At 45.2% G+C, this 25,811-nt stretch overlaps 1 protein-coding gene across 1 annotated transcript in view; it reads right to left on the bottom strand.

Moving 5' to 3' along the window:
* Window positions 1–25,811, bottom strand: part of XKR4 (XK related 4) — a 322,671-nt gene that overhangs the window by 73,469 nt on the left and 223,391 nt on the right. Inside the window, exon 2 of the mRNA XM_088469535.1 lies at window positions 17,384–17,583. Coding sequence (XP_088325661.1) covers window positions 17,384–17,583 — 200 coding nt within the window. The remainder of the gene's footprint in view (window positions 1–17,383; window positions 17,584–25,811) is intronic.

The following is a 25,811-nucleotide window of genomic DNA, read 5'->3' on the forward strand; positions in this document are numbered from 1 at the left end:
TTCAATACATTTTGTATTGATTTTTTGTAAACATTTACAAACAAAAATAAAAATTACAGTGCTGAATCATTGTAAGCACAATATAATGATATTTGTTGAAGTACAATAAATTTATATATACTTTCAAAGAAGGCAAAGACGTGGTCTCTTATTTAGTTGGCATCTAAAATATTATTTTAAGATATATGGAAAAACTATTTCTGAAGAAATCAAACATGGTTGCTTACATTTAATTTCCACCAAGCGAGTCACAATTTAAACATATCGCATACCTGAGGCTTCATACATAGGAAAGCTTATTGTCTCAAACATTTTATATATACCATCAGGGCTCAATAAGCAATCACTGATCAAACTTTTAATTAGCACGACCAGCATAAGACGATTCAAGCCATCTAGACAAAAAGGTATTTCTTTTCCGATTTCCTGGCTATATATACATATTTTTCGTGTGAAGCGACTGTGTTTACAAACGATAGCCATGCGAAGATGCTCGGGCCGCAAGGTGCCATCCATTCCCTCGCTATGCACACCTTAGCGAGCATGCACATATTTGTTACAAATAATTTATGGTGTTTACCAATGGAATCGTCTTCAATATTAGCTAAAATACAGGATACTGGAGTGAGGACATCTTGTGGTATACCTGTATCTGATATAATGCGGCACACTACTTGCCAGAAATTATATATATTTGGACACTGCCATATAAGATGCCAAAAAGTCCCCTCTGGCAAGTTACATTTAGAACATTGTGTATTTGCATTGTCCCCAATTGCATGTAGCCTAGTAGGTGATATATTTACTCTGTGAAGTATAAACAGCTATATCTGCTGAAATCGAGCAGATACTGTGGCACTGCGCGGACTAGCCAGGGCCTCCTGCCATGCTTCATCGGAGAGTACACCAACATCATTTACCTATCTTTGTCCAATATGAGCTAAATCTGAATTATGATGTCCATCCAATAGTTTAGTATATAAAATAGAAATCAGAACCTATAGATGCCATCATTTTTTTAAGCGGTGAGTCTTGGAGAAGCAGGGGAACCCTACCAAACTGAGCGTTGAGTGCATGCCTGAGTTGAAGGAATCTATAAAAGTATTCCCCAGGAACTTTAAACTCGTCTTGAAATTGTTGAAATGATTTCAGATACCCTTCTCTGTATAATTGCCCAATAGACGTCACACCCCATTTTCCCCACACCTCCCCAACCTGTAACTCAGAGAGCTCAGTAAACGCTCTTGAAAGCTAACGGGGTATCTGGGTCTAGTCCCTCGCCCCATAGAATCTGCAAGACCATTCTCCAGATCATTACAGCTTGTTTAAACAGGAGGATTCTGACAACTGTCAAATTATCACTAAGAAGACGTTGAACCGGAGACGAACCCATGCCACTCCCGGCCATAATAAGTTTAGGTATTGAATCTGCTTGTAATTCTCGGGACCATTCCCACAATTGTGCTAGCTGCGTGGCATAATAGTATAATTTAAATGGGAGCAGTACTAGACCGCCCGAATCTCTGTGCCTAGTCAGTGTATCAGTTTGGATTCAAACTCTCCCGCTAGACCAAATTATGGAGGAAAGTAGACCATCAATCAAATATTCGCTTCGGGATATATATTGGGGAATGGTGTATAACATACAATAGTTTAGGTTGCAAAACCATTTTAACTATGTTAACCCGACCTGTCATAGTCAATGGTAATTTGCCCCAAATAGAGATTCGAGTTTTAATAAACTCCAGCTGGGTGGTGATATTAAGAGGTACATATTAGGAGGGAACTTTGGAGATCCAAATCGCAAGGTATTTGAAAGAGTTTACCCATTGCAACGAGAATTGTTAAAGTGGGTCAGTTGGGCCGGGATCTACAAATGGAAGTACATAGGATTTATCCAAGTTTATTCGTAAACCGGAGTATCTACCGAATGTATCTATAAAACTTAAAACATGCGGCATTGAAACTGTATATTTTGAAATAAACAATAAAATGTCATCTGCATATAGTGCAAACTTGTCCACCTTATTTCTCACTGTAAGTACTAATATATTCAAGCAGGCTCTGATTTTGCATTCCAATGGTTCAATGGCAAGGGCGAACAAGATAAGTGAAATGGGACAGCCTTGCCTGGTACCCTGAAACAGTGGAAACAGGGAGGAGACAAATCCATTTACCGCTAGTCTTGCCACTGGAGCCGAGTACAATCATTTAATCCATTTTATATATCTCGGACCAATCCCGAATCCCTCCAGTGTTTACAACAAATATTCCCACTCCACTGAATCAAATGCCTTAGCGGCATCAAGAGACACAATGACAGATGTTAAGTCGTCATCGCGGGGCATTTGCAAGTGGGTAAACAGGCGTCTGAGGTTGATGGCAGTTGATTTGCCTCTGGGTGAATCAGTTGTACTATAACTTGGTTATTTCTGGTAGTTGCTATTATCTTTACATCAGTGGGGAGTAACGATATGGGCATGTACGAATTGGTTCGTACAAGCTTACCGAGCTTGGGTAGGACAATTATTAAGGCCTCTGACATAGAACCCAGAAGCTTATTGTATTCGTATATTTGATTAAACAGATTAAGCAGGCAAGGCAAATAAAAGGCTTTGTGTTTCTTATACAGCTCGAGGGAGATCCCATCCATCCCCGGGGCCTTTCCTGTGGGAAGGGAGTTAATGGCCAACTCAATCTCCTCTATGGTTATGGAGGAGTCTAAGAGGTCTCTGTCTTCTTGACTAAGTCTTGGAAGAGATATATCCTCCAAGTAGTTTTGAATATCCTGTACCCCACAATCCAAACGAGAACTATACAGTTGACGGTAGTATTTAGCAAATTCTCCGGCAATATCTGGTACCTTATTATATATCACTCCAGTCAATAATTTGGGCTACATTTATGGATGGTCTCTCGCCCCTGGCATGATTGGCCAAGTATGATCTGGGTCTATCCCCTGAGGCATACTGGAGGTGAGAAGAAAATAGCAGTTTAAAGTTTGCCTTAACTTCCAAGCAGCTTTTCCATGCCTTTTGCGCATCTACCCAATTCCTTGTAGTGGATTCGGAATTATCAGAACGGTAGGTAGGAACTCTAGAGTTCTAAACTTTGTCTCCAATTCAAGCTCCTGTTTTTTACAGAATGATTTTAGGCTGGCTACTCTCGGTATCAACGTACCTCTAAGGAAAGTTCAAACCAAGCACATTAGCGACAAGGACTGACACTTTTGTGGCTGAAGTCCTTGGTTTGTTTGGGCCCTCACAAAACATTTTTTGGAAGGACTACCTTCAATTATTAAGGAGGTGGTTGATGATGAAGGTGTTGGTGGTTGAGTTTGCATGTGCTGGTCCAAACTGCTGGTAGCTGATACCAGACTGCTTGTTATTAATTTACAAATTATTATAATTTTGTTAAACAAATTGCATGAACTTGCTGCAAATGACGTAACAGGGAGGAGGTGCCTAGATGGTTAACGTCCATTCCTCTGCTAACTTTGGCTTTACAAATGGAACAGATGCCTTCACAACTGTTGTCAGACTTTAGATTAAAATAATTCCACACCCAAGACGTGGCTTTTCTGGCTTTCTTTTTATAAAGAGCAAAAACTGCTGCAACTGGTGGCTGATTTACGCAAACAACATCCTCATCATCAATATCCTCATTAGCATCAGATAGGACACAAATTTTCCCCTCATCCTCCTTTTGCACTCCCTCTACACTATCATCCTGATTTTCTATTATTTCACCATCTAATACTAGCACAGCCGTCATGGCGTCAGTGATCCGCTGTGCAACTGGGTGACAGCTGTTATACTTACTACCTCTATCAAAGGTATGTTTAATAGTCAATTTTTTTTTTCAATTACTACTAGTAGTAGTCTTCTTGGTCCCTTTCTGGGATGAAGCAGCAGCAGCAAAATCAGCAGCAACAGGTGTAGCAATCAAGGATTCTGTGGAATCACGAATAGGAGAGGAGTCAGTCATGCTTATGAAATTGCAGGAGTACTTCTGATCACGATTGAGGATGTTGATGATGCAGGTGTTGGTGGTGGAGATTGTAGGTGCTTTCATCTAACAGAGAGAAGGGAGCAGCTAGGTGACACTGAACTGATTGTTATGTTTTTAGCCAAAGTTTCTGAATTTTGCAAACACTTTCGAATTTGATGAATGCGCTGCAAAGGACGCAACAGGGAGGAGGTTCCTAGATGGTTAAGGTCCTTACCTCTACTCACTCTCGCTTGACAGACGTTACAGATGGCTTGACAAGTGTTGTCTGGATTTGGGTGAAAATAATTCCACACATGAGAATTGGATTTTTTTGTCTTTCGTCCCGGCATGACAATGGGCTTTTTCATAACATGGGCAACAACTGTTGTCTGAATTACACAAACAACATCCTCGGCATCAACATCCTCATTATCCTTGTTAGCGCCAACTACAGAAATATCCTCCTCATCCTCCTGGTGCAATTCCACAGAAGCATCCTCGATTTCAACGTCAGCATGTTGACTAGTGCTGCTCATCCCCACATTTGCAGAGGGTACACAAATAGTGAAAAGAGGATCCTCTTCAAGTACAGTATTAAAAAGGTCAGGCTCACACATGGCAACCGCGGATACACTTGGACTCTCCTCGGGGATCTGTGACTTTTCTGTGCACACAGTTGGTTCATGTGCCTTAGCAATTTATATTTTTTGACACTTCTACAGGGAGGACTTAAATCATTATAAGATACAGAACCACCAGTCATAAATAAAGGCCAAGGCCTTATCCTTTTCTTGCCACTTTGTGTAGTAAATGTCATATTGCCAATTTTTTGTTTCTCTGCAGCTAACTTAGCTTTACATTGTTTTTTCTTTAACACTGTAAAATATTGCTTGTTTGATTTTAAATGCCCTGACTTAAGCCCTTGGGCAGTGGCGGAACAAGCGGCGGTACAGCCGGTGCCTTGCACCAGGGCCCGCTGTAGTGCAGATGGCTAATGTGCAGGCCGCCAATGTCCCCCGGGCCCCACAGTATTTAAGTGTAGTGCAGACCACAGTGAAAGCGCCCCGCACTACACAGTAACAAACACATCGCCGCCAGTGGCGGCTATATGTTTGTTAGAGCAGCTAATGAGTCAGACAGACTCTCATTGGCTGCTGCGTCCACGGAGGGAGTCGGGCTGGAGCTCACTCATGAGCTCCGTCTCCTGGCTCCCGCAGTGGGTGATGGGAGAGACTTCGTGACGTCTCTCCTATCGTGCAGAGCGGGAGGACAGTGGACCTGACGGCGGATGGCGCAGGAGCGGAAATCAGGTAAGTGTGTTTTGTTTTTTTGTATGTGTGTTTGTCTTATATATGTAGGGGGGCCACTACTGGGGGCACTGTATAAGGGCACTACTGGGGGCACCACTACTGGGGGTACTGTAGGTACTGTATATGGGGCACTACAGGGGGCACTGTAGAAGGGGCAATACTGGGAGCACTGCATAGGGGGACCACTACTGGGGGCACTGCATAGGGGTGATTACTACTGGGGGCACTGTATAAGAGGCACTACTGGGGGCACTGCATATGGGGGACTACTACTGGGGGCATTGTATAAGGGGCACTACTGGGACACTGCATAGGGGGGACTACTACTGGGGGCACTGTATAAAGGGCACTACTGGGGGCACTGCATAAGGGAACCACTACTGGGGGCACTGCATAGGGGGACCACTGCTGGGTGCACTGCACAGGGGGGACTACTACTGGGAGCAACGCATAGGGGTGACCACTTCTGGGGGCACTGTATAAGGGGCACTACTGGGAGCACTACATAGGGGGGACCGCTACTGGGGGTACTGCATAGGGGGACCACTACTGGGGGCACTGTGTAAGGGGCACTAATGAGGGCACTGTATAAGGGGCACTACTGTGGGCACTGCATAGGGGGACCCAAAGCATAATCTTGCACCTGGGCCCACCACTCTCTAGTTCCACCACTGCCCATGGGCATCGGCCTTCGTAGATGATGTTGAAGGCTTTGCATCATCAACATGACTGCTGGCAGCAGCTGCAAGATTGGTATGTGGTTCCGCTCTCCTCTCAATTGATTGTCCTCCGTATCAACAAACTTACACTGCGGTTTGACCGGCAGTGTCACCGAACAATATTTTTTATAACACTGGGGAAGAGCACCCCTGAACGAGGCAGCAGCCCCTTGATGAACAACACATACAGCACCCCTTCTTTATGGACAACAAAGCAACTCTGCCGAGTGCGGACAGACCACCTGCAGAGTCACAAATACGTGGATGATAAACTGCAGTCTGGCCGGCAGTGTCACCAAACAAGAATAGCGCAGCTAAGTTGCAAACGCACACACAAAAAAATATATTTTTTTATTTTTTTGTGAATTGATAATATTCATTTTATTTCACTTTAATTTTTTTAATACTGGAGAAGAGTACCCCTGAACGAGGCAGCAGCCCATTGATGAACAACACAGACAGCACCCCTTCTTTATGGACAACAAAACAACTCTGCTGAGTGCGGACAGAACACCTGCAAAATCACCAATATGTGGACGATAAACTGCGGCAGTGTCACCGAACAATAATAGTGCAGCTAAGTTGCTAATACACACACACAAAAAAAAAAATATCTTTTTTTTTGTGGATTGATATTAATTTAATTTCCTTTTATTTTTTTTGACACTGGGGAAGAGCACCCCCGAATGAGGCAGCAGCCCCTTGATGAACAACACAGACAGCACCACTTTTTTATGGACAACAAAGCACCCTGCCTAGTGCGGACAGACCACCTGCAGAGTCACAAATACGTGGACGATAAACTGCGGCAGTGTCACTGAACAACAATAGCGCAGATAACTTGCTAACACACACACGCCAAAAAAAACCACTTATTTTTTTGGACACTGGGGAAGATCTCCCTGAATGAGGCAGCAGCCCCTTGATGAACAACACAGACAGCACCACTTTTTTATGGACAACAAAGAACCCCTGCCTAATCCGGACAGACCACCTGGAGAGTCACAAATACATGGACAATAAACTGCGGCAGTGTCACCGAACAATAATAGCGCAGCTAAGTTGCTAACGAACACACACACAAAAAAGTACTTTTATTTTTTTTTACACTCTGGAAGAGCACCCACCCCTGGACAACACAGCACCCCTTTATGCACTGCAGCCCTAGCCTGATGGACAGGACACCAACACAGCAGCAGCCACAGTTAATTGACACAGCAGCTGCAGCACCCACTGAAGGAAGCCCCCCTTTATATACTGCAGCCTGAGCCCCTTTATGGACAACACAGCAGCAGCCTCAGGCCAAAACCCCAACTGGACACACACACTGAGTGACTGACAGTGACTGACTATGTCTGCTAGTTTCTCTCTCCACAGCCGGAGTGCAAATGGCGCCGATCGTGGGGACCTTTATATAATCCAAAACCCGCGAGAATCCGACAGCGGGAGGATGACGCGTTTTGCCTTGTTTACGGATCCGAGTCAGGAGGGAAAACTCGAGCCGGACCCGGATCTCGCCTCGGAACACGAAGTTCTCGGAGAACCGGACCTGCTCATCTTATAGGTTATTATTTTATAATTGCAAGCAGCGAACACAAACTTCATACTTGAATTAACTTCATAGCAATTATAAAAAAGGCACCATGTTTGTCGAAGTCAAATTAATTTTGATATTTTGTTCAACCAAAAGTTTTCATTTGTTAAATTGGCCATGGGTCAATCAAATTCTGAATGATCTTGAATAGTACCAATTACTGCTTCAGAGCCCTTGTAGCCCAGTAGTCCACAGGCCTAAAGGGGCTGCCGGAGGCCAGGTGATTGCTTTTTTATTTTTTAATTGCAACTTTTTTCAATTTGCAAGCGGCAGGGTTGGGGCAAGTGGTTTTTTGGGTGTCAAATTGAGTTTCCGGAGATGTGTGAGGGGAGAGGTTGGTGCTGCCTTAGTTGTCAAAAAGAATCGGTACCTATCCTGACGTAAAGGGGACCCAGCAGTGACGTGATGTGTAAACCGTCCGCGGAGCATTTTAGCTGAAAGGATTTCGGTCAGGTGTCTATGAATTCGGGGATGAAGAGCTAGCTTAGCACTGTGTAATATATATTTATTTCTGCAGAACTCACAGAGTACATTTACACATATCTTTTGCAGTTTCCTACATTCATAAGTGTTGCTGAGAAAGTTTTATTTCCAAATTACGGGTTTATTATTTAATTAAACTAAAGGTGTTTTGTACAGATAATTAACCGGAATTTTGACAAGTAGATTTGTTTCATGTAGAGTTTTGGGGGCATTTTCCAAGATGTCTAATAATGATGACTGGATTGTTAAGTACAATATAATATAATACGCAGTACAGAATGCAGTTAATAGACCGGCGGACGCAATGCCGCCGGTCTAAACCCGACACTACCTGCCCGACACGGGACTTAAGATAGGCGTCGAAATACCAACGCCTATCTTAATCCCGATGCCGGAAGACCGACCCCCGCCATCCCGATCGTCATGTGCCGGGTAAGTATAACACTTAGCCCGGGGATGGGGGGGTTAGGTTTAGGGACTCTCGGGGGGACATACGGGTAGGCTTCTCCCCGGGGAAGGTTAGGGTTAGGCTAGGGGAATGGGGGGTTAGGGTTAGGCGCCACTAGGATAGGGTTAGGGTTAGACACGCCCCCCCGGGAGGGTTAGGTTTAGGCTGCGGGAAGGAGGGGTTAGGTTTAATCACCCCTGGGGGGGAGGTTAGGGTTAGACACCCCTAAGGGAGGGTTAGGGATAGGTGGGGGAGAGGGGATGGTTAGGATACTTACCACCAGGCGTCGGGATCTTCTACTGTCGACCTTCCACTGTCGGGATTTGAACCTGCGGCTGTTGAGCCGTCAGTATTTCAATCCCATTCCATTACAGTATGATTGCATTCAATGAGTCACTCACTAAGAACATGCTACAGTATCTGGGGGGGTGGTAGCTAATAACATTGTGCCTAGGGGCGACCTGACCCCTAAATCCTCCGATGACTTAGATAAGAACAGTTGACCATGTTTGTAAAAAGTTCTTGAAAATCTTAAACTAATAAAATATGTCAGCTTACATACAGTCAGCGCTCATTAATAATAATGGAATAAGAGCCAGAACAGTATTGCTTGCTGCAGGATGATAACGCTGGTCTCTTCTTGTAGACTTTATTTAATGCTGTCGAACAGAATGTAGATAGCATTCTGCTGCCCCCCCCCTCCCCTCGCGCTGAATCGCATCATCGTTGCTTTCAAATGCCGGTAATGACACGTTCACGCCACCACGCCCCCCCTACTGTCCACTTACGCCGCTGCCAAGCCCCCCGCTGCACTGATGTGCTAATAGCGCTACAAGCCCTTCCCTAGTGTCCATTTGTGCATACGAATGTGCATGGACTGAGACACCCACTTTCAGCACCTTTAGATGCTCAAATACCGCTTGGTGCGTCTTTAGATACAGCACTGAAACTTGCACTAGACCTAGGCTAGATGCAGATTCTCCGACTGAGTATTGCCTCCCATGTGAGCGATGAAGGGTCTGTGTATGCAAACACTTCAGAGACACACCCGCAACACTCCCATAATGTGCCCATAAAATGAACCATGCATCTGAATGGCCACCTCCCTGCCAGGCCCAGGTACAGAGAGGCACACAGTGTGACAGTTGGGGAGAGAGGCTGCAGCAGTCAGTTCTGTCTCTCCCTGCCCAAACTAAGTAGCAGGAGGAGGGGGCGGGCTGCAGGACCCGGGCCCCTACAACAGGCCCGGGCCTGGGTATATAGTAACCGCTGCCCCCCTTTCGGAACCCCTGTCTCCCTGTCACAGACCAGAAGACCCAATACATTTTTAATGCACCCCTCCATGCATGCTTCTGAAATGGCAACTGCGGCTGTGCAAACACAATCGGGGCATACAGTATGCGCGGTGCAACTCGGACACAAGCACAGTAAACAAAACAATTGTACAACAAGTACGACATGGATATAGCATGAGACTCAGAATTAGCCATAGTCTTTGAAATTCAGAATTTACTGAAATGTTTGCTCCTTTCTAACCCTTTGCCGTTTAGCAGTTTTTATTAAAGCAGTAGAGAATCTCACGGTCTCTGAAATGAAGACACTATCTGTATACTTGGGTTCGGCACCCTGCAGGCAAAGCTTGTGAAAGTGGACAGCTTCACTTGTGGCATCACCTAGGACATAGCGAGTTGTCAATAGTCCTTATTATTCCATGAATCAGAGGTGAGATTGCCAGCTCTGCCTCCCTGCAGCAGCTGATGAGTTTTGTGAATTGACCTCGGAATGAAGTGGTCACTTTCTTTGATGGGTAATAATATTGTAGATGAGCAGTTTCCCTCCTGCTTACCTGGGCAGCTTGTTCCTATAAATAATTTGTTTAGGAACCTAGTAATTGCGAGTCAATAAAATAGTGAATATAGTAATTAAAGTTCAACATTTACGGTATATAATGCAGTCCAGTATTTATTTTCAGGTTAATTGATTTCTATAGTAGCATTGAAGTGCCCAGAATTTTGGCAAGACTGCCCCTCCCTCACACCTATTTCCTAGTGAAATGTCCGTGATAAGGCGCAATGATCACATTCTCAGCTAATCATGTCCTCATGCCTCTGCCCCTCATGCGTGATAATGTAATTCTCTGTGTTGTTCTGTGGGAGGTGGGGCGTAATAATGTGTTTCCCCGTGCCTTGTCTTCCACAATAGCCATCTGTATCTACCCTCTGGTAACTCTCATGGAAGGGACAGAAAAAAAATAGGTAAGTATGCAGTGGTATTGCTCTAGAGCAGGGGTGGGCAATAAGCAACCACTGGGGCCAAGATCCCTACAGTGAACCCAATATGCCAGGTCTTCTTTATTTTATCAATTTCTTTGCAGCCGCTGAAGTATCTTAACCTACTCCAATACTCCATTTGGACCTGGATTGACAATTCATTTTGAGCGAAATGGCATTATAATGACAAACCCTTTATCAGTGCTACACTAATTATTTATTTACCCATGACAAGTAAATGTCTATAAACTGAACTGACATTCTTATGGCAGCTTTCAACGGATTGATTATTTTCTTAATACTATAACTACATTTCTTATGTTTAGTTTAATTTGCTTTAGAATACAGGGCCTAATTCAGACCGGCTCCGCTCGCAAGCGGGTCGATGTTGGCCAAGTGTGCATGCGCACGACGGAGGTGGCTCCGTCGTGCGCATGTGCGAGACCCAGATAGCGACGGGCAAGCCGTCGTTCCGGGTCACCCACAGCTATATGAGCGGCCAGGAGGCCGCTCTCAAAATGACGAAGGACGGTCCTGATTCAGAGCGAGCGCTCTGTCGGAGCGTCCGGCTCTGAATCAGGGCCACAGTACGCTGCACTTTGTATTTTGTTTTATATTGCTTTTAGTGACTTATGTGGGTGAAAATGTAAAATACTGCTGGAATAACCAATGACATCATCTTTGGCTGGATATGTTTGTAACGGAGCAGCCATTATGTTTGCTAACGAGTCGGTCACATACTTAACTCTCTATGTTGGTTTTCACAATGATTTAAAGGAAATGCATTTTTTTGCAAGGAAAATAATAGTTGTTGATAAGGCAGTGAATAGAGCTTTCACAAAACACTCTGATTAAAATTAAACTCCCAAGATGGTCTTCACTGAAAATCTTCAATTAAGAAATCTATAATGAACAAATGCAGATCAGTCTTTGCAATGATAATATTCTTTTGGCAGGAGACAATTGGAAGCAGTTCATGTTTATTAGGTTTTGAACAGAAGAAAATGAATGCTCATCCGTTTTATTCTCTGAAAATAATTTGTCAACACAAAACTGCAGCCAGGAACACTGGGTAATGATATTCAAATGAGCTTTGCAACACATCATTTTTCTGCTTCTGACTTAAGTCTAGAAAGACGCACTACTAATTAAAGTGGTTGGCCGTCAAAAATGATCTATAACATGCAGACCTCCCAACTGCCTCAATGTTCATGGCGTGGTCATGATTTTTGAAACTTAAAAGAAAATAGGCTTGAAAATCCCAGAAATGGTTGGATAGGGGTGACGATCATGCCACATGCAGAAATCAGGTGATGTTATTATTTTTTAGGAGCCATTTTTAAGCCTTTTTTAAATTAATGTTTTACTTTTAGATTTTTTTTCCCGACAAGGGGCACTTTTACTTAAGTTAGGTTATTATTATCATCAGTAATCTACTAATGCAAATAACAGATGACTTATAATAGTGGAGAGCTTGATAATGCTCTGAAATTGCAGCTCCAAATCTGAAGGAATTCTGGTTAGGTCACAGTAAACGCATCAGTTGTTTGTGGTACAGATGGTCATCGAAGGTTTAACCACCAACAGCCTCCATTGATAGTGCCATCAATACATGAAACCATTGGTGGTTTGACCCATTAACAGACCAACCTACTTTAAGACATGATGGACAGCATGCTAATTGGGGTAGGGGGGCGGTGATACAGGGATGGGGTGGGCATTGCTGCCTCTGTGCCATCGATGGCAGATAAGCATTGGATCTTTTCCAGATAACCTTGGAGAAATGTCCTAGTCATGTACAGATCTCTTCCATCGATGGCAATACCATTAACCATCATTTGTAAATCATCGATGGTCGATGGCCATCCCTATTTTGTGGTAACATCAATTGTTTCCACATTGGCTTTCATAGAGTTGATATTGAATGCTATGTTACAGTAATCGCTTGTATGAGAGCCAAATTAAATTGCGCACTGTTTTCAAAAATATATCTTTTTACTGAAGTCTGCACTGCCATTTTAAGGCATTCAGTTAAAGTACAAATCGTAATTTCATACCTCTGTACATGACTAGGACATTTCTCCAAGCAGCACATATCATATCTGCCTACTCTCCTGGAATGTCCGGAAGACTCCAAAATTTCACAAAGATCTTCTGCACACCTGAAAGGGTAGACCAACCACACATATGCCCAGAGAAGTGGGCGGTCCAGAGGCTTGATAACCCTGTTTGTTCATATTACAGTGAAGCCACAATGACACATTTCATGTTATTCCCGCCCTTCATCTGGGCGTCACCCTCTCTCATCTCCAGGGCAGCCTGGGTAAAGTTGGCACTTATGGTACATATTATAGTTCAGTTTAACTTTTAGTGAACTGATTCTTAAATAACTTGAAAGTTTATTCAACTCCATAAAATTGGACCCACAAAAATAGTATGAGAATTGAGCAAATTTGATCATGCTGTCTGCATACAGTGAAGAAAGCCACAGTAAAATAATAGGAAATTCGCCTCTTTACATACATGGTTTGCACATTAAGCATTATATATATGGGCATGATTCTGATTTGGAAACAATGGCGATATTCACGCAAAAGGTTGATTTTTTTTAAATGCGCATGCGTCTGAATAGCTAAAAAGCCACACAACGCATACGTCACATGTTGTAAACACACAGCCGAAGTAGCAATTAAGACGCATGGCCCCAGAAATGCATTGGAAATCTCTTGGTGACTGGGAGGTGGCTATTCAGACGCACATAGATGCACCGTCTTATGGGCTTGTTATGGGAGTGTTGCATAACTGGTTTTAAACATAGGGCCCGATTCAGCAAGGGTCACAATTGCAAAGCTGCACATAGGCTATAGATATGATGTATGCACTGCACACAGGCTATAGATATGATGTATGCACTGCACACAGGCTATAGATATCATGTATGCACTGCACACAGGCTATAGATATCATGTATGCACACAGGCAGCTTTGCAATTATGTCCTTGCAATAATGCAAATGCAGCAGGTGGAGTATGACACCCCCTGCTGCATTTGCGATCCCAGAACTGAGACAGAGGTCGCAGGATGGGATCACCATCGCGACCATCGGTGGTCAATGGTCGCATTGGTGGACAGCGCCGGGCGGCCAGCCAGCTGAGTAAGTTCAGCTTACTCAGGCTGGCTGGCTTGCGACCCCAGCAGACTGCGTACGTCCACACAGTCCCTGGGCTGGCCACTATCAGAAAACGGGGCGGAAGCGCCCCCTTTCCAGGAACAAGGGCCGTCCCCGCCCCCACATCGCAGAGGCATTCAAGGGCTTGCATGCGTCTTACCAGAATGGGTCCTGCGCATGCGCAGGTTCCCGATAATCGGGAATCTGCGTTCAGAAGTGCACACTGAGGGCCTGATTCAGAGACGCTCGTAAGCGGCCGCTCGGTCGCTCCGAGCGATGTTCGCACAACTGTGCATGCGTATGGGTTGTAATACGCATGCGCGAACCAGTCATTGCGGTCGGAAATTGTGTGCTCGCAAAATAGCGAATGCCTGCTAATTTGACTGACAGAATGAGGCGTTTGTGGGTGGTAACAGGGGAAGGTGCTTGAAAACGGGGAGTGGAGATCCGAACGCAGGCGTGCCAAACGGTCAAAACGGGCGTTTTAAGGGTGTGCATAATTAACAAAGCAGCATCATCGACCACGTCACTTGGTTGTCTTTTAGCCTGAACTGCTCGCATGATTGCGGTAGGAAAATCCTACCACAAGCACTGCGAGCAGTTCATACGCCTTTCGATGTACTCGATTAATCTAATAAATAGCGGAGATGACGTAGGATGCGAGAGTCCAGGGGGCGTTTTTTAAAAAATAGCGAGCGCATGTTTCGTTCGCTCGTTCAGATATAGAGGCGTCAACAGACTGCAAAGAGCGAGCGCTCTATTTAAATATCCGGCCCCTTTTTCTGAACGAGCGTCCGCAAATAGCGTCCGGCTCTGAATCAGGCCCTGAATCAGGCCCTTAGATCCTTAATCACTTTTATTGGAGGCCATACTCTAATGCAGAATCTGCAACTAGCATGGGTTAGGCACTAGCGTTTATTGTGTATCCAATAGTAGTGTCTAAAGATGCACTAAGCAGGATTGTTGCATCCAATAATGCACAAAGTGTATGTCCCAGTCCTTGCAAAGTCAGACGCACACTTGTATACCTGGGGAAGGGCTTTTACTAACATGAGTATAAAGATACTAAAGCAGTCGCAGCAGCGTGTGACTCAGAATGGGCCCCACTGTATCTAGTATAATAAGTGGATAGAAACAGTTTTATATTAATTACATGTGACAATATATACATTACATGTGTAATAATGCTAATTTTTCACTTTTGCTGGGTAGACACTGGCAGATATATTGGCCAATCAATTGATTGGCCAATATATCGTTTGCCCGTTGGCCAGTGTTACCAGCGATATGTCTGTGAGCGACGTCATTCACAGACATATAACGTTGCTGTGCTGCACAGCCTATGGCAAATATATCTGCAGACATAACTGTCCATCGTGCTTTGTGTACGGGCGATCGGGGAGGGAGACGCGGCGTGACTCCCGGCCAGCGGGATCCGCGGACAGATGGAAGATGATGGTTGTTCAGTGTGTATGAACAACCATCATCTGCAGATATATCTGCTAGGTGTGTACCAAGCATTAGTTTTGTTTTAGTAATATAATTAAGTATGTACTGTATGTTTCCATTATTCTGAGTTACTTGGTGATTTTGTAGTTTAGGCTTAAGCAGTCTGTGACAGTGGTCTGCAGTTACAGTGCAAAAGAGATGTTTGGCCACAGGTTCCCTACCTACATGTTAGGTATCAAGTCAACATATATCTTTGTTCATCCTGGTAACTATGATTAAGGCCATCTTGGGCTCCAGTGCTACTCTAGTAACCAATTCCTCCATCCTCCATCCTACTTCCGGACGCTACCTATGGTCCCTGGAAAACATACTGTATACATGATTCAGGGCAACATGTGATTCTCATGTTCTCAACCATTCTTTTGAACTAAATTGCTCACCTCATGTAAGCCATTTATACAATATCATGCTGCATTACTATTTTATACATGGATACATATCAAATCATGCGTGTAGTCTAGTTAAACAATATACCGGAAAATATGTCCCACATTGTGGGGGTAATTCAGACCCGCTCGCACGACGCTCGCAAGCGGGTCGATGTTACCCCAATGCGCATGCGCACGACGGAGGGAGCTCCGTCGTGCACATGTGCGAGACCCGGATCTCGCACCAAACGGGGCGTGTTGTCGATGGCGACTGACAGCACACCCCCTTTGGTGGGCGTGCCGGGGGCGTGGCTGCCAGACGGAGGCGTTCCCATGGGAGTGATTTTGGCTCTGATAGAGCCAAAATCACTCCAGGGCTTGCGGTCACCGAGACCCTACCGCATGGTCTCGTCGCAAGCCCGATGGTCGCGATGGTCTTGACCATCGCGACCATCTTTTTGGCCGCTCGCATATGCTGTGGGTGGTCACCCACAGCTATGCAAGCGGCCAGGAGGCCGCTCCATTTTTAGGTAGGAGGGCCCTGATTCAGAGCCAGCGTCCGGCACTGAATCAGGCCCTGTGTTTGTTCTATCTTTTAGAGAGAGCTGGCCTTACTTAGGTGGGTGATACTTATTTATCTTCAATCTGAGTCATCTGAGAAGCCAGAGTTCATGTGATGGACTTGCAATATCATAGGTAACAGAAATGCTTGGTATGGACTGCTTATAGGTTTATTTCAACACAGGAGTAAAGAAAATGATGTTACATCAATCATTACTTACATGCTGTGCTTCGTCAATTGAGCCTATTGCACTGCTTTAGGGCAAAAGGCTCAATTGATGAAGCACAGCATGTCAGTATTGTAGATTTGGTTACAGTTGTTTCTATGGAGAGTGAAGGAAATACTTAACTGTATAACAACTGCAGTGGAAAACCAATACAATGTTTTCATTGTACCATGTAGTAGACAACATAAAACCACTCATTGCTGTGCAATTCTGTCCATCTAAAATGCAAATGCAGAGCATTGCAGCCCGGGGTCACCATAGCAACCATCGCATTTGATGGTCGCGATGGTTACTTATTTGGTCAGGCTGCTGGAGCTGAAGCTTCCTGCAGCCTGACCGGGTGCCATGCCCCTGCTTCCAGGAATGGTGACCAGGCACGCTCCTGCTCCACCCCTCAAATGCTGCAGCATGTTAATCATGCTGCAGCTTGCGGGGGGAGAAGGGGGGGGGGGGGGCGTGGGTCTGCGAGCATGATCGCAGGACCCGTTCTGCAGACCCCGTAATGTCGGAGTTGTTTTGGATTGGGTCTGATTTAGGGCACGGTCTCACAATGGCCAGTATTTACTGCCAAAGAATACAGTGTAACATATCTAATTATCATATAGGGTCCTATTTTGCTGGTGATCATGCACAGAAGTAAAGACATCCAAGTATTGGAGTGTTTCTGCAATGTAAATCTGCAAACTGATGTTTCATAGTATTATTAAACAATAACAATAACAAAGATCTCATTACCTTGAAGGGCCTGTAGGCTTCGGGTCTGTACGACAATGCAGAGCTGCAGGACAAGTTGTGGAGCACTTTCCAGAAAAGTGGCAAGCAAATGCAGCATACTCACATCGGCATACTCATATACCATCTTCCAATAGAATCTCCACCTGTCATTCTCTCCACATCGTCTGCTGCGAATCCCCAAGTATATAGTATGGAAATACCTGCAATGGGGAAAGTACATTGATGTAAATTCATATTTTCCCAAAGATTACAACATACAGATATAGATGGCAGCAGTTTGCAAAGTTTGAGACATTAAAGGGGGTGTTCAATTCTATGTGATGTTCCAGCAGACATCAATGTGGTGTCCGGCTGCGCACATTACCTTTGTCCAATTTCCTGCACATTTCCATGCGGTGTAAGAAATAATGTGTCATACTGTAGATCGCAGCTTTACGACCGTTTTAGAGGCACAGTTCAGAATATTGAATAGAAGTGAATCACCCTCTAAGGGTTTCCAGAACAAATAACACTGCCTAATATGATATCATTTACATCACTGCCTTAAATTAATTATTTTTACTCTCAATGGGAAACCCAATGCTTGTAGCCCCACAATTATCAAATAGGTCTGTGGGAAATCCTTCCATTGCTGGCTTGATATTACAAACTGTCCCATACTCCTCCCTAAAGGAATATGGTTAGGTTGAGCCCTCCAGCATTGTTATTTGACATGCAACTGATGGCCCAGCTCCACGTAGTGGGTGGCAGGTTATGGTTTTGTCCAAAAGTAGACAACTTGTTATAGGTGGCCCTTCTGTTTGAGTGGATTGTGTTATTGCTGTGCTCACCTAGAAATGCACTTATCCACCAAAGTGCAACATGGAAGTGATTAATTTCCCCATTAATTGTATAATCCTGCAAATCCTTCACTCTCTTGGTCTACGTGATACTGCCCTCTCCTGGCTGTCCTCCTACCTTTCTGACCGGTCCTCCTCTAGTTAATCTCATGACTCTTCTTCCCCCCCCACATCCTCTTACAGTAGGTGTTCCCCAAGATTCTCTTCTTTGACCTCTCCTATTCTCTCTATATACATCCTCTTTAGGTGAACTCATCAACTTTTTTGACCTCCAATATCATCTCTATGCTGATGATATTCAGATCTACCTTTCCTGCCCTAACCTCTCCCCCTCACTCCTTACCCGTATCTGCAACTGTCTCTCTACTATCTCTTCCTGGATGTCCCAGCCCTTTCTTAAACTTAACATGTCTAAGGGCTCGATCCAATTACCGTAGGTGCGAATTGTAAGTAGCAAGTTTGTTTCTTTAAACTCGCATGATTCGCCGCGAAGCGCGCTCCCAACAAATGGCTTATTTGTGGGTTTTTTTTAATGCAAGAAAATGCTAAAAAACAAACTGTTTTCATTTAAACTTAAACAAATTAAATGAAAAATGCAAAGAAAAGTAGGAAAAAGGGTGATTTTGGGGTACTTTGAGGGCACCTTGAAAAATTAAAAAAAAATTATAAAAACAATTATTTTTCAACTAAAAAATTATTGGAATTAAATTTGGGGTGCCTAAACTAACGAAAAAGTAGATTTTTGAGTAATTTGAGGACATTTTTTTTTAACCTCAAAAAATGACAGTTATTGGACTAAATAAGCTACTTAGAAAATTCCAATTGCCTAATTGGTCATTAGGGAGGGGGGGTGTCCAAGGGGTTCGGCAAAGTGTCTCCACATTTTAACCTTAGACTACGGATTTTCCTTTCCATATCTCACCCTCAGGGAGGTGCGAGTGGAAACTTGCGAATTCAGGACCTCATTCAGAGGCAAAAAGCGAGCGCTCGCTCTGAATCAGGGCGGCCACTTTTTTTTTTAAACCGGCCTCCTGGCTGCTCGCTAAGCTGTGGGTTACCAGTGGCCAGGTGATGGTCGCGATTATCGCGACCATCGGGCTAGCGATGAGACCCTTGTGGTAGGGTCTCGTCTGCCGCAAGCCCCAGTGAGCTTCCTGCTCAAATAGAGCAGGAAGCTCACTACTGACATCATGAGTGATGTCAGTAGGGCCACCCACAAATAGCAGGCATTCCTTCAGGAACGCCTCCGTTTGACCAGCCACTCACCCTTACCCGCCTATAAAATGGCGCGAGCTGTCGATCAACATCGACAGCCGCCTCGTTTGTATCGAGCCCCGGAGCGAGTGAATTTCTCACTCACTACAGGGCTTGCACAAGCGCAGCGCCCCACCATCGACCCGCTTGCGAGCGGGTCTGAATGAGACCTCAGTCTGACTGATCAGTGCGAGTTGCTAATTGGATCGCATCTCGCAATTCGCACCTAATAGGATCGACCCCTAAGACTGAGCTGATCATCTTCCCACCTTCCCGCATAACCTCCCTTCCCACAATTGTATTATCAATTGACGGCACAACTATCTCCTCTAGCAACAAAGTGCTCTTTCCTGGAGTTATCCTGGGCTCCTCTCTCTCCTTCAAACAACATAATCAGCACCACTCGCAGTCCTGAGTTTCCATCTCAAAAATATTTCCAGGATCAGACCCTTTCTCACCCTGGGGGCAACTAAGACCCTCATCCACTCACTGGTCATCTCCAGATTGGACTACTGTAACCTCCTCCTATCTGGCCTCCCTGACTCCCACCTCTCTCCACTCCAATCTGTCCTCACTGCTCCTCTCCAAACATTCTACAACTGCCTTCCCTCTCCTACAAGCCCCACACTAGCTCCTCTTCCCTTCAGAACCCATTTCAAGGTTCATACACTCGCTTATAAAGCCCTCATCCAATCCTCTCCCATTTACATCTCTGTCCTAATGTCCCACTTCGCTCAATACATGCATGCCGCCTCTCCTCCCAACTGATTACCTCCTCCCACTCCCAACTCCAAGATTTTGCCCGTGCTGCTCCCTACTTCTGGACCTCTCTCCCTCTCCCAATCAGACTCTCCACCTCAATACATCTCTGTCCTAATCTCCCTTCACACTCCCGCCTGCCCACTTCGCTCAACACTTGCATGCCGCCTCTCCTCCCACTGATTACCTCCAGCCACTCCCAACTCGAAGATTTTGCCTGTGCTGCTCCCTACTTCTGGACCTCTCTCCCTCTCCCATTCAGACTCTCCACCTCAATACAAATCTTCAAACTGTCTCTCAAGACCCACTGCTTCATCAAAGCTTACCTCCCTGAATGATCCCATCTGTGTCACGCCTGTTTGTCTGCACCTCCCCTTTAGAATGTGAGCACTCAGGAGCAGGGCCCTCTAGCCTTCATGTCCTTCTCCTTCCTTATACTTTCATCTACTCCTTACTTCACACAAAGGCACATAATACTTGGTTGCTGACCATGTCCTTGCCCTGCATCGTATTGTATGGGTTTGGTACGAAATACCAGCGGCTCAATAGCCACCGGTTCAAATCCCGACAGCGGCATCCCAATGCATGAAGATCCCGACATGGCAGGTAAGTACTCTAACTCTCCCCCTCTAACCTCCCCCCGGGGGTGCCTAACCCAAACTCCCCCTCCCCGTAGTCCAGTGATACTTACCTAGCATCCAGACGTTCGGCATTCGGCAGTTGGGATGCTGACTCCGCTATCCTGATCTCATTCGGGATAGCGGCGTCGTCATTTTGCCGGCGGTCGGGATTCCAGCGTTGGTATATTGGCGGCTGGGTTCTCGTCCATCGGCTTTTTAACTAAATCCCGTATTGTACAGTAAATCACTGGTTTCTTGTTGTCTTATTTATTTTTGTACTTTGTAAGGTGCTGCAGAACCCTTGTTGCATCATATGAATCAATGATGATAATAATAATAGTATTGGACTGTAAACTGGTATACAATCGGGAGGCCTTAATACCGGCAGCCGGCTTCCCGACTGTCATATACCGGCGAGGGATGAAATGCCGGGCGTCTAGATGTAGACGCTTGACATTTCCCCGACGCGGGAAGACAGGCGCCCGGCATCCCGATCGAAGGGATGCCGGGCACCGCGAGCGGACAGCCGTGGGGGTGGTTAGTTTTAGGGCACCCGGGGGGGACTTAGGGCTAGGCACCCCCTCGGGAGGGATAGGGTCAGACTAGGGGTAGGGGGGTTAGGCACCCCCGGGGGGGACTTAGGGTTAGGCACCCCCCCGGGGGACTTTGGTTTGGGCAGCGGGGAAGGAAGGGGTTAGGGTTAGGCACTTAGAGGGGGGATTAGGGTTAGGCACTTGGGGGGGAGGTTAGGGTTAGGCACCCCTAAGGAGGGTTAGGGGGTTAGGTTAGGTTAGTTAGTACTTACCTATCCACGATCGGGATTTCCAGCGCTGTCGGGCTTCCGCTGCCGGGAACTCTGCTGTTGTCGGCCAAGCGCTGCCGGGAATCAAACCATGCAGCCGGCGGTATTTCATACCGATTCCATAAAACTGACAGTTCTGATCTGGTCATTATTCAATGTATTAGTTTCTAATCCTCTTTATCAAAGATACACCTTATGCACAACACATGAATGGCCTCTGGATGATTTATTTCAGTTTTTGTAGTTGTGCTCCTCAATACAGTTTTAAAGAAAGTCCTGTAAACGTAAGTCAGGAAGTCCCAGATATCATCTAAGGCGACTGTTCAGATGCAGCAATAATATCAACTAAGCCTATTAATACCATTCACTGTACACCTACTTTTAAGTTCTCTCTAGTATGTGGATTTAATCATATTACAGAATTAGAGTGTTAGTACTTATATATACTATATATATATATATATATATACACAGTAATGTGCAAATATTTTAGGCAATTGTTTATCAATTAACAAAATGCAAAGTGATGATGTTGAGATCAGGCCTCTGTGGGGGACATATCATCACTTCCAGGACTCCTTCTTCTTCTTTAAGCTGGTTGAAGATAGTTCTTAATAACATTGACAGTATGTTTGGTGTCGTTGTCCTGCTGCAGAATAAATTTGGGGCCAATCAGATGCCTCCCTGATGGTATTGTATGATGTATAAGTACCTGCCTGTATTTCTCAGCATTGAGGACACCATTAATCCTCCATTTGCTAAAATGCAGCCCCAAATTTGCAAGGAACCTCCACCATGCTTCACTGTTGCCTGCAGACACTCATTATTGTACCGCTCTCCAGCCCTGTGGTGAACAAACTGCCCTCTGTTACATTCAAATATTTTTTTTCAGCACCCCAGTTCCTATGTTGAGTCGCTTGACCTTGTTTCCACGTTGAAGTTATGGCTTTTTGTCCGCAATTCTTCCATGAAGACCACTTCTGGCCAGACTTCTCCGAACAGTAGATGGGTGTACCAGGGTCCCACTGGTTTCTGCCAGTTCTGAGCAGATGGCTCAGATGGCAGACTGGACATCTTCTGGATGGCTCAGACGGCAGACTGGACATCTTCTGGTTTCAAAGGGAAGTAAGCATGATGTGTCTTTCATCTGATGCACTAAGTTTCTTTTTGTTCGACCACTGCATCTATGGTCCTCAACATTGCCCGTTTCTTTGTGTTTCTTCAAAAGAGCTTGAACAGCACATCTTGAAACCCCAGTCTGCTTTGAAATCTTTGCCTGGGAGAGACCTTGATGATGCCGTATAACTACCTTGTGTCTTGTTGCTGTACTCTTGCCATGGTGTATGACCTGTGACTTGAAACTGTCTTCCATATTCTCACCTTTGTAGCAGAGTTTGGCTATTCCTTACCCAGTTTTAAGCTTCCTACACAGCTGTTTCTGTTTGAGTTAATGACTGTGTTTTAACCTACATATGAAAATGATGATCATTGTCATCTGTTTGGTATGATTGGTTAATCGTACACCTGACTATGGGCCTGATTCATAGCTGAACGCTCTGACCAGAGCGCTCGCTCTGAATCAGGGCCCTCCTCCCTGAAAATGGAGCGTCCTCTTGGACGCTCGCATAGCTGTGGGTGACCACCCACAGCATATGCGAGCGTCCATGATGATGGTCGCGATGGTCTTGACCATCGCGACCATCGGGCTTGCGACGGAGACCCTGCGGTAGGGTCTCGCTGCCGCAAGTCCAGGAGTGATTTTGGCTCTATCAGAGCCAAAATCACTCCCACTGACATCACTAGTGATGTCAGTGGGGCCGACTCCAGACGGTAGGCGTTCCCATGGGAACGCCTCCGTCTGGCAGGCACGCCCCGGCACGCCCACCAAAGGGGGCGTGATGTCAACAACATCGACAGCACACCCCCTTTGGTGCGAGACCCGGAGCGACAGCTTGGCTGTCGCAGTCCGGGTCTCGCGCATGCGCACGATGGAGCTCCCTCCGTCGTGCGCATGCGCAGTGGGGGAACATCGACCCGTTTGCGAGCGTCCTTTGCTCGCGAACGGGTCTGAATGACCCCCTATGATCCTACAAAATCCCTGACTTTGTGCAAGTGTACCTAGAAGAATTGATTAATAAAGTGCAAAAATTGTAAAAATTATTGGTGTGCTGGTCTCTTATTGATCCCAGATGGGCTTAATGAATGGACTTATGATTACTTAATATGTGACTACAGCACCCAGCTTTTATGAAACGAATGAAGAGAAATTGTGTGTGTTTTTTTCTGTGAAGGTATATATATATATATATATATATATATACACATATATACACATGAACATTAAAACCTATTACAAAAATGTTTACTAGTAGGCACCTTTGAGAAATCACCAGATGATTAGTATGATTCGGTACTCAGTGTATACCAGGGGGTCAGGAACATTGGCCATACAGTACTTGTTTGAATTGGGGGTTCAGCCAGTAACGTCCCCCTGTGAGGTTATCCTGAATATGAAATAGACATCTGGAAAATGCCTCCCTGTCTGTGTTACAGAATGTCTAATCTCAATAGCGCTGCTGCTTCCAGCTCATTTCCAGCTGAGAATGGAATTGATTTTCAACTAGTTTTGAAATACGTTTGATGATCACGGCGCAGTACATGTTAGCATCCGATATTGCTGCATTTACTAAATCCAGCTTTTGTGCATATACTGCGACTAAGTGCTGGCCTTTCTTGTGTCCTGTGGAAAACAGAGTATAGAGGCCTGAATTATTGAAAATAAGCTTTGGGTATTTTATGCATTAATTTAGATCCATGTCCACTATATAAGTGCCATATTCGCCATAACAGTGCCATATCTGTGCAATATCAGCCAAATTGTGACACCCTGATAAGTGACATTACCTGGGGCTCAGGGTACTTGCTGAAATAAGTGCTCCATACAAGTGCTCCTTTCCTCACCTGATCTTTCCCCTTCTATACTGACTCGTATCTCCGACTGTCTCTCTGCTATCTCTTCCTGGATGTCCCAGCGATTTCTCAAACTTAATATGTCTAAGACTGAGCTGATAGTCTTCCCACCCTCCCACATATCATGTCCCACTATTTCTTTATTAATAGATGGCATTACTATCTCATCTAGCCCCAAAGTGCATTGTCTTGGAGTCATCCTGGACTCTTCCCTCTCCTTTAAACCACACATTCAGAACCTCTCACAGTCCTGTCGTTTCCATCTCAAGAATATTTCCAAGATCAGACCCTTTCTCACCCAGGATGCTACCAAAACCCTTGTACATTCACTGGTCATGTCCAGACTGGACTACTGTAACCTTCTCCTAGCTGGCCTCCCCAAATCCCATCTCTCTCCTCTCCAGTCTGTGCTCAATGCTGCTGCTCGGCTCATCTTCCTCTCCAAACGCTCTACATCTGCCTCCCCTCTTTTGCAAGCCCTCCACTGGCTCCCATTCCCTTTCAGAACCCAATTCAAGGCTCTTACACTCACTTACAAAGCCCTCTCCCATTCCTCTCCCATTTACATCTCTGATCTCATCTCCCTTCACTCTTCTGTCCGCCCTCTTCGTTCACTTAATACACGCCGCCTTTCATGCCAATTGATTACTTCCTCCCACTCCCGCCTCCAAGACTTTGCCCGTGCTGCTCCTCACCTTTGGAACTCCCTCCCTCTCCCTATCAGACTCTGCACCTCTCTACCATCTTTCAAACGAGCTCTTAAGACCCACTACTTCATTAAAGCCTTCCAGCTCTCATCCTAACTTGCTGCTACATCTTCCTTTCTCCCGGCCCACCCCATTCTGTGTCACTCCTGTTTGTCTTCCCCTCCCTTAAAGAATGTAAGCTCTTTCAAGCAGGGCCCTCTACCCTCTTGTGCTTCTCCCTACTGTAATTTAATTTATCTCTTACTAGCCACTAGGGCAACCAACACTTGGCTGCTTATGCGGGCGTTAATGTCACTAATATAGCAACGTTTATCCATGTCCTGTATTGTATTGTATTGTAAGTCAATGGTTACTTTTTTGTCTATGTACTTTGTAAGGCGCTGCGGAACACTTGTGGCGCCATATAAATAAATGATAATAATAATAATAATAAGAAGAAGAAGTGGAACATTGTGACAGTCCCATACTGATCACTGC

The sequence above is a fragment of the Taudactylus pleione genome, unplaced genomic scaffold (assembly GCF_031769625.1).
Source record: "Taudactylus pleione unplaced genomic scaffold, aTauple2 ptg000093l, whole genome shotgun sequence".
Classification (NCBI taxonomy): Eukaryota; Metazoa; Chordata; class Amphibia; order Anura; family Myobatrachidae; genus Taudactylus; species Taudactylus pleione.